This window comes from Xyrauchen texanus, chromosome 25, assembly GCF_025860055.1.
Source record: "Xyrauchen texanus isolate HMW12.3.18 chromosome 25, RBS_HiC_50CHRs, whole genome shotgun sequence".
Taxonomy (NCBI): domain Eukaryota; kingdom Metazoa; phylum Chordata; class Actinopteri; order Cypriniformes; family Catostomidae; genus Xyrauchen; species Xyrauchen texanus.
Window position 1 is genome coordinate 16,357,474 of NC_068300.1, and position 14,696 is coordinate 16,372,169.

The 14,696-nt window shown below is 37.6% G+C and overlaps 1 protein-coding gene across 1 annotated transcript in view; it reads right to left on the bottom strand.

Moving 5' to 3' along the window:
- Positions 1-13,903, bottom strand: part of LOC127619234 (segment polarity protein dishevelled homolog DVL-1-like) — a 43,043-nt gene extending 29,140 nt beyond the window's left edge. The window contains exons 1-3 of the mRNA XM_052092061.1: positions 13,494-13,903; positions 4,604-4,673; positions 1,475-1,596 (exon numbers count right to left, since the gene is read on the bottom strand). Of these exons, the coding sequence (XP_051948021.1) occupies positions 1,475-1,596; positions 4,604-4,673; positions 13,494-13,663 (362 nt within the window). The 5' untranslated portion in view covers positions 13,664-13,903. The remainder of the gene's footprint in view (positions 1-1,474; positions 1,597-4,603; positions 4,674-13,493) is intronic.
- Between the last annotated feature and the right edge of the window lie 793 nt (positions 13,904-14,696).

A 14,696-nucleotide genomic window follows, 5' to 3' on the forward strand; every position in this document is an offset into this window, starting at 1 on the left:
AAAAATATAAAACATATTTTACAAGGAATAAAATATTTTTAAAACAAATATCAGATATTTGAGTCACAACTATATAAAAGTTTTATTAGGGTTAATCCATTTGACCTGAACAAAATGTGCCTTTTCATACAAATGTCAAAATATCTAACAATAAAAAATAAAAACTTCATTAGGGTCTTAAGGGGTCTTTTCTGTTTTATGGTCACATGATATAAACATTACACAAATTGACTTTGATATGAGGACAAAAGTTTATATATATATATATATATATATATATATATATATATATATATATATATATATATTATTTATATTTTTTTTCAGAGAAAAATATTGTTACATAAATACTCTTTTTTTTAAAGTATCATGCCATTTAATTCCATAATTCCAAAAAAAATACATTATTTTTCAAAATTTTAATTATTTGTTATATTCCTGTCCATTTTAAGGGTTCAGACATTTGTATACTTCTTAAAGACAAACAGACACCCTGATCCCAACTCTGCAATCCTTCACAGCTTATGCAGTGTGTTTTCAGTGCCCAAGCACAAACTGATGCACTTGTGTTTATGTTTTCATGGCTATAATTGGTATTGGCCCAACAATATGAATTATTATGTGGGCAGCTGCGTAGTTGAGTGCAGGAAGACGTTAAGGCATGGTTGGTTGGCCATATGAGCACACAAATGCTGGTGACTACATACAAACACACACTTGAGGTTTGTAGGGCAAACATGTGTCCCATAAGTATGCAGCCCAAGAGACAAGAGCTGAGTTTGGACTATGATTCACACATGTGGCTCCCGGAAGGACAACAAGCAGATCTGCCCTCCAGCTGGAGAACACACATCTGCTACTGCTGTGACTGTGGTCAGGAACTCACAACAAATTCAATCAAATCAGCGGTTTTGTAATGCTTGTCAGAGTGTGTGAAGGTTCAATGAGTTTTCAAGTTCATACACACATATGCAGATGTATTTGCATGTGTGCCACATTTAGATAGATAGATAGATAGATAGATAGATAGATAGATAGATAGATAGATAGATAGATAGATAGATAGATAGATAGATAGATAGACAGACAGACAGACAGACAGACAGACAGACAGACAGACAGACATTTAATACATTCAAATAACTTTTGGGGCATTGCATGTGTATTGTATTGTATGATTAATTGAGTGCACATTTGTTGGCGTGAAAGGCGCAGCAAGGTGTCAGGGCCCATTAAGTTATTAATGAGTTTAAGATGAATCTGAATAAAATATGGAAGAAATTTGCAGATGTCACTTCGTTTGAAATAGATTTTTTGTTTCATATTGTAAAGAAATGTATGCATTTTAAAGTGTACAAAACCTTTTAGGGCCACTGTATGTGTCCTTATCTGACCTTACTGGGGTACTATGGACTAAAAAGTGTGTAATAAATTACGTTTTGTCAGATGGATTATATGGATAACATATACTCACTGGAAGGAAGGGGGTCTGGAATCTCCAATCCCTCCCGTTCGCTCCAAGGGTGGCGGCAGCTCTTTGTGGCTCTCTGTGCATTGGGATCCTCCATCTGAGTGTGTGCTCTCAGCCAACACCAACTACAGCCAAACACACACACACACACACACACACATATGCATATATATACAATGAGTCACAAAAGCTTCAGGAAGAAACTCTCCAGACTGACTGGTGACCCTGCATTAATAAGTGGACCAGCAGAAGGAAGAGAAGAGAGTGCATTTGTTTAGTGGACAGGAGTGTGAAAAATGGATGTATACAATAGAGCTGTCAACAGGGCTGAGAAACTAAATTCAAATTATTAATTGAAATATTACCAAAATTCTAATTTATTTGAATTTTAAAAACATTATTTCGGGTAGGGGGAAAATCTACAATACATCTGATATTTAAATCAACGTTGTCTCCTATGTCCACAAGAGGGAGCATTGAATCAATATAAACCAGTAAGCACCATGTCATAGCTATTGTTTATTGCAAAGAGGATATCTAGCTGTTAACAAAAGTGCCAAATTAAAAAGTCAAAAGATTTAGCCAGTTCATATTCTCAAATATTAAGTAAAAAGTAAACTGGGAAAAGACGGCTCAGTGGATGACTCAATGTTAACTTGGTGTTGCACAGTAGCCTATACCGGTGCCATAGTACTACCATGGACTTAATCTTAAGAATACAGGTCCACAGTGTTTTTCACTAAAACAGTTGCATATACATACCTAATGCTTATGCAGTGAGACACTCATAAGAGCAATCTAAGGGATAGTCAAGATACAACTGCCAAAGACCTCCCCGAAGGGGCCGTACATTTCTAACACGTCTATCTTTTTCTATGTAAGCATGCGCTAGATGTACAAATTTGACTGTTGTGCCATGTCGTGCTGTTTTTTTCGGCATCTTGTGCAGTAACAATGCATTTATTTTAGACGCTGTGTCAAATTAAAAGGAAATGTAGCCTATAAAATGCATCTAGAGACATCCATGTTCATTATACTGCATCTGTAAGTCAGTGCCTGGCACACATCCAAAAATCGAATGCTAATTTTTATCTTAAATTTGCCGAATATTCAACTTTCTCATTTTAATTTTACAGCCTATATGCAAAGGGACTTTCAGATGTGGGACAGTGTTTTCATAGTCCAAAAATTGTGCCAGTTGATAGCGCTGTTTATTTGTCACTGTTTACATTGTATTAGCACCCAATTCACAAAAGGAATCATGCAAATAAATGTACAGTGCAATCACGCTCAAAACGTTAGCGCTGAATGCAATTTGCACAGTGCAATTCTCTGTGTTGTGAGTCTGTTCTGCGTGTTAGGTTGCAGAATATGCAGCAACTACACAATCTGTCAAACTTTACTATGATTGTGTCCAGACACCTGAATCGGCTGTTTAAAACTTTAAAAAAGTGCATCATACTACACTCTGGATATGTGCCCAGTAATGATGCTCTTCTCCATCATTTGTTGAATTACTGCTGTCATGATCAACAGAAAATGTAAACATAAATCTCTTTATAATAGAATTCTGTTTGGGGTTCATAGAACAACAGTACCCACCCACTTTTTCAGCCATCGTGGTTTAGGAAGTATTTTTCCCATACATTTTTTCATAAGGATTTGATAAAATCATTAAAAAAAAAAGAGTTCTAAGCCATGAACCAAACCAACCAGGTGAATCACAGCATTACAAACTTGATGTAAAGCAGAAAATTATTTTCCCCACCTCCGGCTCCCCAGAGGTGTTGAGGAACATTTTTTGTATCCTCCTTCTAGGGGCTCTTTCCCTTTGTCTGCGTCCCCCACTTCCACTCATTTTTATTTGACACTGGACTTAACAAAGGGTTATTGGCAGATCCATTTAACTTAGTCAGTCCCCCGAGAAAAAAAATATTTTTACACACCGTTTGCCAATTCGTGACTCTTCCGATTGGTTTGTTCAGGGCCCCGGCCACGTTTCAACGTCTCATGGACAAAATTCTCAGACCACATACAGTATATGCCGCTGCATATTTGTAGTTATGACTGCCAGTGGCACATGCAACATCTGAGAGCTGTCCTGAGGTCGCTGCGATGGGTGGGACACACGGCCAACCCTAAGAATTGCGCAATTGGGCAGGTGGAAGTTTGGTATCTGGGGTTCCACTTGGGTCACGGGCAGGTGCGACCCCAGGTTAACAAAACAGCAGCAATCGCAGCCTGCCCGAGGTCCAAGACCAAAAAGGAGTTAAGACAGTTTCTGGGGCTGGCTACTAATGAAGTTACTCTAGCTTTTACATGCTCCTAATTTCTCTCCTTTATTTTGCAGATGGATGCATCCGACAGGGGGCTGGGAGCCCTCCGCTACTATCTGATGGGGTGGGCCTTTACCCTCTGCTCAGATCATGCCCCACAACAATAGCTACACCACATGGTAAATTGTCTGCACTTATATAGTGCCTTTTTAACATTAGCGGTATTCAAAGTGCTTTACGCTGTGTCTCATTCACACACACATTCACACACCAATGACGGCAGAGCTGCCATGCAAGATGCTAGCCTGTCATTGGGATCAACTTGGGGTTCAGTGTCTTGCCCAAGGACACTTCGGCATGTGGAGACGTGTGGGCCGGGAATCGGCTGGATGTTGCCCTGGCCTGTGTCGGGGGCGGTGGGGGGATGGGGGCGTGATCTGTCTGCGGGAGAGCGAGAGCAGTAAGGCTCATCACCTGGGCTGTCATTATGTCTAACACATGTGTCTTGTTATAGTGATGGCAGAGGGAGACCTGAAAGGCAGACGGATGCGGCTGTAGCCAGAGAGAGAGAAACGAGGGAGACTGTTCCTCTCTCTCGTTTCTCTAGAATGATAATGCCCCTCCCCCTATTACCAGCTGCCACCGAATAGCAATAGCATGTAGCAAATCATGGTTCAAGGCAGTTATGTAAAATATTTCCAAAAGAAAATCCATCAACACAGGAAAGAAAACTGCATTCGTCAAGCCATTTCATGGGGTCTTTAATACATTAATGTTTATACTTCAAGCTTGATATACTGATGTTTTTGTCACAAGTCTGTCAAAAAGAGATAGGGTCACCATGCATTTCACTTACCCAGGCCACCACTCTGCCGTTGAAGCAGGGAAGCTTAGCATTATCATCAAAAATTTCTTCTTTGACGACTCTGCGGGAAAAAAACAAATGCCGTTAGGGACTCTATGACAGACCAGCACCCAGGATCCCACACCAATGTTCCCATTTATTTGCAAAAGCTGAGGCATTCTAAAAGCATGTCACGCTCAAACAGTGGAATTTTCCACTTAGCTCTCAACTGCTGGCCACTCATGATGAGAATATTGAATGCCCCTGTTGACTGAGTTCATTGAAAACTACTCTGTTTTACAACTTGGCCTCATTAGTACCTCATGCACATTCTGGATTACCTACTAAAACTACAATTATTAGCAGATTAGTATAAACAAGATGAATGCAGATCTAATATTCTTGCATTGTGCGTGTTATAAGAGTGAAGGTCTGAGCATACGCAATTGCCCCAAAAAGTATTTGGATATTTAAGTCACACTTTAAAATATCTGAGTTTTATTGCATTACATGCAAAATATCAAATCAAAAGGCATCTGCGAACAAATAATTTGTTGGCCTTTTCTCTAAACACTGAAAAAAATGAACACAGCTCTTTTGAAAATACTAAACCAGAACTCTTGAAATCAACTTAATGCATTTTCAATACGTTTGAGATAAGAACATAATTATATAGCGTTAAGTCCAAGTGATATTAAGTAACATGATTATATTGCCATGAAATGTTCAAATAGATACAAAAATTTAATGGATGGTGTTTACGCAACATGATTTTTCCTGCTTGCTCAATTAACTCGTTTAAAATGAGCTAATGCAACACAATTATTTAGCATTTGGGCTCAAATTCTATTGTGTACAATCCAACTATGTTCATGTAATCCAATTGTGTTGGTACTATGTGAATAATATTTGTTGCATCGATGTATTGCTGGATTTTTAATGGATGGAGGAAGTCAGAATATGTTGTTTATTATTTAATCATTTATTCATATTTTTTCAATATTAAATTTGTTTAACAATATTTATTAATTTTATTAACAATAATCTATTGTTTATCATTAAAACAAACTTCTTTGGGCAAAATGATTTGCTTTTATTGTGTTTCTTGCTATATTTCTTTAAAATAAATTATTCGTTTAAATTTTGTTATCTAATATATTGAAATTTTGTAGGTGCAGTTTGTGTCCAAATACTTTCTGAGGACACTATATGTTCAAGTGAGTGCACATTTGTATGTGTGAAAGGCTCAGCAAGTGTGTCAGGGTACAGGAAGTTATTAATAGCATGAGTGTGCTAGCAGCTAACTCTCAGTGTGTCCATCCCAGGCTGTAAACTCCCTACAGAAATACCAAACAGTTACCCTTTAACCTCTGAGATGGTTCAGCATTCACACACCTGCTGGCCTCCTGTCACAGTACACAGGCCTCACCCATACATACAGTACTGTGGAAGAGTCTTAAGCACTTGTGAAAAATGTTGCATAGTGAGGATGTCTTCAAATATAATGACATAAATAGTTTTCATTTATCACTTAAAGTCATACAAAGTCCAGTAAACATAAAAAAGCTAAATCAATATTCGGTGTGACCACCTTTGCCTTTAAAATAGCATCAATTCTCCTAGTTACACCAGGACACAGTTTGTCTTGGTTGTTGGCAGATAGGATGTTCCAGGCTTCTTGGAGAATTTGCCACAGTTCTACTATCTCAAATGCATCTATCTCTTCATTTAATCAGTGCATCCATAAGAATTATGGCATTTTAGAGACAAGGCCGAAAAAGTATAGACAGAGTGTCACGTCTCGTGAAATTTCAGCATCCTGCCGTAATGACATCTTCCTATCCACTCCTCCAGAACTTTCAGGTCACCTCACCCACATGGCTGTGAGACTGAGTAGGAGAGTGGAGAGTGACTGAAGGATGATGATAACACAGTCTTGTGAAAAGAGCTACAGAACAGGCGGAGTCTCTGCAGGCTGAAAGCCCTGAGCTCAGCACAGGAAACTGGGGTGTAACTCTAGTCATGGTAGGAAGTGTTTGGTCCTCTCAAGAACGCTCTACAATATACAGCAACATTTAGTGAGGACCGTGGGGGTGACCCTAAGGAAGTGTGGTTTATCCAAACATGCAAGGAGAGGTAACGCCTTTGGGTACAAGAACTATGTTCTTCTGGGTAATAATAAGTTTTAACATTCATTTGTATTGTGGCAAAACAATCTTAACTACCATTGTAAGAGAGAAACAAAAACATTTTTTTTTAGATTTAGACAAGATGTTCACCACTTCACAACTCATGTTCATGTTGCTATGCAGTTCTATATAGGAGGTTGCTAACTGGCCCAAATCAAAAAAGGAGTACAAATCTGCTCTTATGGGTAATATGCTTAATCACAAGAAATCTTTCTGTGAATTCCATGGGGCCTGATAAAAAATACATCAACCTGACCTGACATCACTGAGGAATCCATTACTAAGTGAGTAGCCATTAGTTAAAACACAAGTGCTCTGGATAAAGCATGTTCTTAAGTACTCAAAAGCAAATGAAATCCATCTGGGGCCATTAATCCCAGTATTCATTCATATGCTCCACTGCTATTATATTAAAAGCATCAGATTCATTTTAGATTATGTTGTCCAACAATCAAGCATAGCAAGGAGTGCAAAAGAGGTTACTAACTGACACACATTGCACCTTAGAGAGATTGTGTTTGGGTGTCTGGTGCTGCTTTCTATCCTCAAAGTGGGTTTAGAAAGTATATAATATTAGACTGCGGTGGATAATATCAGAAGATAATATTAGAAGTGGTAGAATGTTGTTTATTATGATGGAAGACACACATAGTGGGGATCTGTGAAAGTTATACTGGGATTAGAAATGTTTATGCTGGTAGTTAAGCAGTAGGTTAGTTATGATGTGATAATAAGGCGTCCAGCCCAAAGTTAATCTCATTACTGACTGTGTTACTATATCTCACATTACAGAAGACTAATGACCATTTAACAGTATCCAGTGAGGCACTTGTCAAGACATCAGAATAAAACAACTCTGCAGAATGCTCTGAATATTTACACCATTATCTACACATTTCTACATATCTTCCACCACTTTGAGTATTCGTTTATTACATATTTTGGCAAATATGATTGTTTTCAGCTAGCAATAAATGTGTTATAATCTGAACTATATTTTTCCCCATGTTTTATTGTATGACTATATGGAATACTAATAACAATTTAAGTTCCATTTGTTAACATTACTTAATGCATTAGGTACTATGAACTAACAAAGAACAATATATCTTTTAAAGCATTTATTTTTTTATTTTATTTTCTCCCCTTTTCTCCTCAATTTGAAATGCCCAATTCCCAATGCATGAAGTCCTTGTGGTGGCGAAGTGACTTGCCTCAATCTGGGTGGTGGAGGACAAATCTCAGTTGCCTCCGCGTCTGAGACCATCAATCCGCACATCTTATCACGTGGCTTGTTGAGTGCGTTACCGCACAAAAGTAGCGCGTGTGGAGGGCCACTATATTCTCCGTGGCATCCATGTACACCTCACCACGTGCCCCACAAGAGCGAGAACCACACATTGTAGCGACCACGAGGAGGTTACCCCATGTCACTGTACACTCCCTAGCAACCAGGCCAATTTGGTTGCTGGAGACCTGGCTGGAGTCACTCAACACATCCTGGATTCAAACTCGCGACTCCAGGGGTGGTAGTCAGAGTCAATACTCGCTGAGCTACCCAAGCCCCCACTTAAAACATTTATTAATCTTTGCTAATGTTAGTTAATGGAATATTCCGGGTTCAAAACTATTTGAGCTTAATCGACAGCATTTGTGGCATAATGTTGAATACTGCAAAAAATAATTCGACTCGTCTGTCCTTTTCTTTAAAAAAAAGCAAAACTCAAGGTTACAGTGAGACACTTACAATGGAAGTGAATGGGGCCCATTTTTGGAGGGTTTAAAAGGCAGAAAAGTGAAGCATATAATTTCATAAAAGCACACATTAATTCTTCTGTTAAAACACATGTATAATTTAAAGTTGTTTAAATCGTAATTTTTATAGTTGATTTAGCGTTTTAGGGTTTGTTGACATAACTTTGTCATGGTGTTTGGTAAGTTACTCAAAATAAGTAATGACTAGAAATTACTTGTATAAGAATGTAATTAGATTAGTTTACTGATAATTACATTTTAAATGTAATCACATTACTAATTATTTTACTTTTAAGTTACTTTCTAAATCACTTTTCCTAGAAAAGTTTTTGTTTTTCCGCTCATTCAAAATGTCTATATTTCCTCATTTATTATTGCACACCCTTCAGGTGTCAGAGAAATGCAAACAGACGTATATATGAATTCATATTTTAAATAAATATACATTGTGCAGCAGGACGTGGTCATGTGTCAGTCAGTGGGGAGAGAGGAACTGGTAAGAGACATCACCAGGTGATTATTAACTCTAAACCACTGTGTCTCATTTCAGTGCTTGCGGAGACATGCTTTACAAGGCCGGCGGAACGCCAGACCAGGAGAGAGTGTCCGAGACACACACCCCCTGAAGCTCTACGCTGAAAAGCTGTTTATTGATTGATTTGAGTTTGTACTGACTGTTATCATTGAAGCTGTGTGTGCAAAGTGAAAAGACTTGCTGGAAAGCATATTTTGAGTTAAATCCTGAGAATAAAACTAGACTTGCATGACTGCAACGCCGACTCCCTCATCTTCCTTTCCCCCTTTAACCTGAAGAATGTTACACTGGTGCCGAAAACAAGGGATTGGGAAGAAGACTAGCTGCCATGGACATCTCACCGCTGGGCAAAGTCATCCGTGCCTCGGCTAGCATCCAGGAGACTCACCACCAAGCCCTCCTCACCCAGGAGCGGCACTTCCAGGCTTTCTTTATGTCACGTACACTGCACAAACTTTATGAATTGCTGGGGATTAAATCGATTTGCACCAGTGTTTACCACCTGCAAACTGATGGGCTGGTTGAACGATTTAATCAAACCCTAAAAATATGAATCGTAATTTTGTATACAAGGAAGATAGAAACTGGGACAAATGGCTAGAACCTTTATTATTTGCAGTCCGGGAGGTTCCACAAGCATCCACAGGGTTTTCCCCTTCAGGCTCCTGTATGGACATCAGCCCCATGGGATGCTTGAGGTCAAATGGGAGGCGTGAGATGAAGACCTTCCCAAAGTAAAAATGAAATTCAGTATGTCCTTGATCTTCAAGCAAAGCCACACACGCTGGGTCGGTTGTCACAGGGAAATTTGCTCCAAGCTCAAGAGAGACAAAGCTGGCTCTATAATAAGTGTGCTCAGCTATGGGAATTTGCACCGGGGACAAAGTCCTTGCATTACTACCCACTTCAAGCTCCAAATTACTCGGCAAGTGGCAAGAACCCAGGTTACACAGAGAGTAGGGGATCTCAGTTTCCTCTCCAGGTATGGGGTTAACAGGCTGGACATCCCAATGGAACCTTCTTGTAAAGCGTTACAAGAATACTTTATTCTGGCCAATCGTGGCATTATTTATTACATACATTTTGTACAATGGCTGCTAAACCATTGTCCCTGGCAACCAGTCTCGCAGCAATCTGCACTCTCTTTCGTCTCATAAAATAAAATACTTTTGACACAAATCAATACCTCATGTCCATGTATTTACCTATTTGTTAAGCAGCCATACCGGAGTATCATAGTTCAGACAACATAGCTTTGTAATCATTAACAGTATAATTTACATTTTGATTCCACATCATAACTTGCCAACATTTTATCGAACTTCAAGGCATCCTCCAAGTAGCTCTAAATTGCTACTTAACATTTCAGCAAAACAAAGTAGCCATGGATAACCTAATAAATCATAGCAGTGTGACTTTGAAGGCCAAACATTGTGCTTGTTCATGCAATCTGCTTCACGATCACAGGGTTAACTGTGTACTCAGTGCAATGCTGTTAGTAAACTATCCTATGTTAACAGGAAGAGCAAGTTTTGTTTGGAAGGTTGTGTTTGAAGTGTTGTGGTGCCTATGTGTGTGTGTGTTTGGCCTCTGATTTGTAAAACATCTGATGAAAGTGCATATGGCACTAAATCATCTCTTTCCAGGACACATCACTAAATATTTTTGTTTGCCTGTATGTGGGTGTCTCTTCGAATCAAATGTGACAGTCATTTTAGTACCTAAATTAGTGATTCAGAGACACACTGACCTGTGAGCTGACTTTATATTTGGAAGGCTAGGCCAAACACATCCATGCATCCAAGACTTAATAATATTCAGAAACAACAGCAGAACATTATCACTTTAAATAATTTGTGAAAATTGCAATGTTTTGCATAGGACACAAACAAAAACATGGAACTAGACAGACAGAAAATGCAATATACAACTTTAGTCACTTCAAATGACTTATGAAAAATGTATTATCCCAGCCAGAACATTGTTTATTTACCAGCATAAAGAGGTGTTATTGGTTCTCGAAGCAATCATAATTAAAAAACAAACTACTACTAACTACTGATAAATACAAATAAGCTTTTAATTACTCACTAATTTTCTTGTTGCTTTTTTAAGTAATTATAATAACAAGTACTATGTTATTATAATATAATATGATACTGTAATGTAAATTGTTTTCATTTAAGATCATTTCTAGAAGAATAAGCCACTATTTTACTGTAAGAAAGCTTTAATGTTAGAATATTGACTATTCTGTTACATTGACAAACATCTGAAAACACCACATGAGTAACATTCTCAGTTATTTTAACATAAATAATGTTTTGTAATAACAGAATAATAGATCACTGATCAGACAGCTGCTCAATTTACATTATCTGACAGCCTGTTTTGAAATATTTGACAATGAATTGGTTGATTAGAAAGTGACAGTTCTGCATGACAGCTGCTGCCTTGTTCACAGTCTTTCACAGTTCCCTCGACTAACCTAAGTTTTTATACGGAAGACTATTATGGGTGATTTTTAAGTTACAGAAAAGGACTAATTTGTTTCCAAAAGTTTTTAGTCTGAACATATTAGGGCCTCAGTTGTTTAATATATTTATTTAATTTAGAGGCTAGGTTTGATATTTGTTTGTGAAATTCAATTCAATTTGATCTGGTCAGTACTGGTCAATGTATTCAAACACAGCTGACTAATATTGCACAAATTCAATGCAATCGGTCTAATTCTGTCTCGTTAAGCATACAATGTAAGGGACTTCAATTTAACTTAAAGGAATAGGCCACGCAAAAATAAATAAATAAATAAATAAATAAATAAAAACTGCAATTATTTACTCACTCTTGTCTTCGAAACCCAATGGACTTTCTTTCTTCAGTGAAAAACAAAAGGAGTTATTTATAGCAGAAAGTCCAATTTTTTATCCATACAATGAAAATTAATGGAGACCACGGCTGTCAAGCAACAAGGCCATATTTTCAGTGAATAACGACTTAACTTTCTGTCCTTTCCTCATGCAAAGCTTTGGAATATAGCACATGATTTATACGGACTACTTTTGTATACCTTCATGGTGCTTTTCTGTCCTTTGTGGAGCTTGACAGCCCCTGGTCACCATCTACTTTCACAGTAGGTAAAACAGCTTACCGGACATTCTGTTAAATATGTCCTTTCGTGTTTCACGCAAGAAGAATGTCATACAGGTTTGGAACCACGTAAATTATAGAATTTCCATTATTGGGTGAACTCAAGGGCATAGCAGCCACGGGGGACGTTGGTGACATGTCCCCACACTCTTTAAAAAGGTGATTTTTGTGTGTAGCTCTTTTCAAGCTAAACCCATTCAAAGTCCAAATGGTGGATTTGTATAGTTTTCTTTGCGTTTTGTTACTTTGAGCTGATTGAGTGACCATCCAGCCAATCACAGGTGAGTTTCATGAGCCGAATCAACCCTTACAAAATAGGCCGTCAGTCAGACAGTCTAATCAATGCAGCATTTCTACAAAGATGCTTTCAACAATGCTCTCTTATCCATGTTTTTTATCGGCATTTATGTTAATCTAAATGAATAATCTAGAGATGAGGAACACACAAATTGAGAGTTATTTATCAGCACACGAGTCTTCAATAAGTTATGCTTTTTGCATTATGTTTCTGAGGTAATAGTTTGATTGGTTATTTTTGCCAATTTAAGCAGATTACTAGATCTGTATAAAATACTGTGAAGACATTTTTAATATAAACTCCTGCTTTTTACCTCTATGTTGGTGTGTAGATCTGCTGTTAAGCATTTTACTGAAGTGAATAGATATGTAGACTCGCTTTTTTATACATGAAAGCGTATGGACAATATTGAAACTCATTATTTTATTGTAATTATGCCCCCATCCCTTAAATATTAGCGCGGTTCTATAAGGTTTATGTTTATATCACTTTTTTCATCACTTTGTCATGTAATGTTTATATTTTTCTGTCATAATGACAGTAACAGCCTCTGAAGGCTTCAAACTTAAGGGTAATGTCCATGTCAAACGTGGTTACAACACACGACACTGTAGGCTATTATGAACACTCATGATATATTTGCACCATGTGTACAACTTGAAGTGCACGACTGGAGTTGACAAAATTAGCTCTGTTGCAGTGCACGTGTGCTGCTGGTGGGTTCTGAATCGAGTACGCACACACCCGCGCTGGCACGCGCACATTAGAACACGGGTTCAAAGCAGGTGCCAGCGACAATGTAACAATGTAGCAACGTCACAAAGAACAATCAAACGATAGAAGCGCGTTACAGGATTGACAGCGTTTATAAGGCGTATAGACAACCATAACGCTGGGTCGACAATGGGTGTGATCGTTTTAGTTTAATAATAGCACAGACTATAATACGAGCAAATCATAATTTTCTATACTTACCCGAAATCCTGATCCATAGATTTGAAAAAGAATTTGTAACTATTAATCGGGCGGTTGTTGAGTACATTTTTAAAATCTGCCAACGTTACTTTTTCCGGAGAACCCGTCAGTTTCACTAAATACGGGGTTTCTTCTTCGTCGATATGGTATATAATTTTGGTCTCCGCCATGAGAAGGCTTATATGGGTAGGACAATCATTGACAGAAGAAGGAGCAAGGGTTGCAGCCGCGCGATATAAAAATATATTTGTAGACTAGAACTCGTCAAGTGACATATATGCTCTATAAGGCGACATTGCTGATTGCCGGTTTCACGTAGGAAAACAAAAAAGCTGCTCTTGGACGGAGTAAGCTGTTCCAGACATAATCTAGGCTTGCGCGTCTATATCACGGCGTCAATGATTCTGATCGCCAGTAAAACAGGAAGGGACGGTTCACATCCTTATGAGCTTGAGTTCAGAAGATGTTTTCCTATTCCAGTTTTCTCGTAGAGGCAGGCTGACCTCTAGCGGCAGCCTTAGCCTGCAATAGTCACTCACTGTAGCCCTAATTTTAATGTCCTTATGCAAGTAAAACATTTGCATTTCTGTTCTTTATGGTTTATACAATTTTCCTTTTCTTTCTTTCTTTCTTTCTTTCTTTCTTTCTTTCTTTCTTTCTTTCTTTCTTTCAATAGTCAATAACAACAGTAAAAAGTATAAAAGGAAAATAAGGTATAACAATTTAAAATCGAATAATAAACTAAAAGTATACACTGCCATTCAAAGGTTTGGGGTCACTTGAATTAAATGTTTCTCATTATCTTAAAAATCTTTTGATCTGAAGGTGTATGCTTAATGTTTGAAATTAGTTTTGTAGTCAAAAATATAATTGTGCCAACATATTAATTTATCTCATTATAAAACTAAAATGTATTTTTAAAATTACTTTGAAATAGATTAATAAAGAATAGCAGCCAATAAGTGCCCAACATAGATGGGAACTCCTTCAATGCTGTTTAAAAAGCATCCCAGGGTGATACCTCAAGAAGTTGGTTGAGAAAATGTCAAGAGCACATGTATGCAAATTCTAGGCAATACTTTTAAGGTGCTAAAACATATTATTATTATTATTATTATTATTATTATTATTATTATTATTATTTTAGTCAGAACATAATTCACATAGTTCCATTTCTGTTATTCCATAGTTTTGATTATTTTA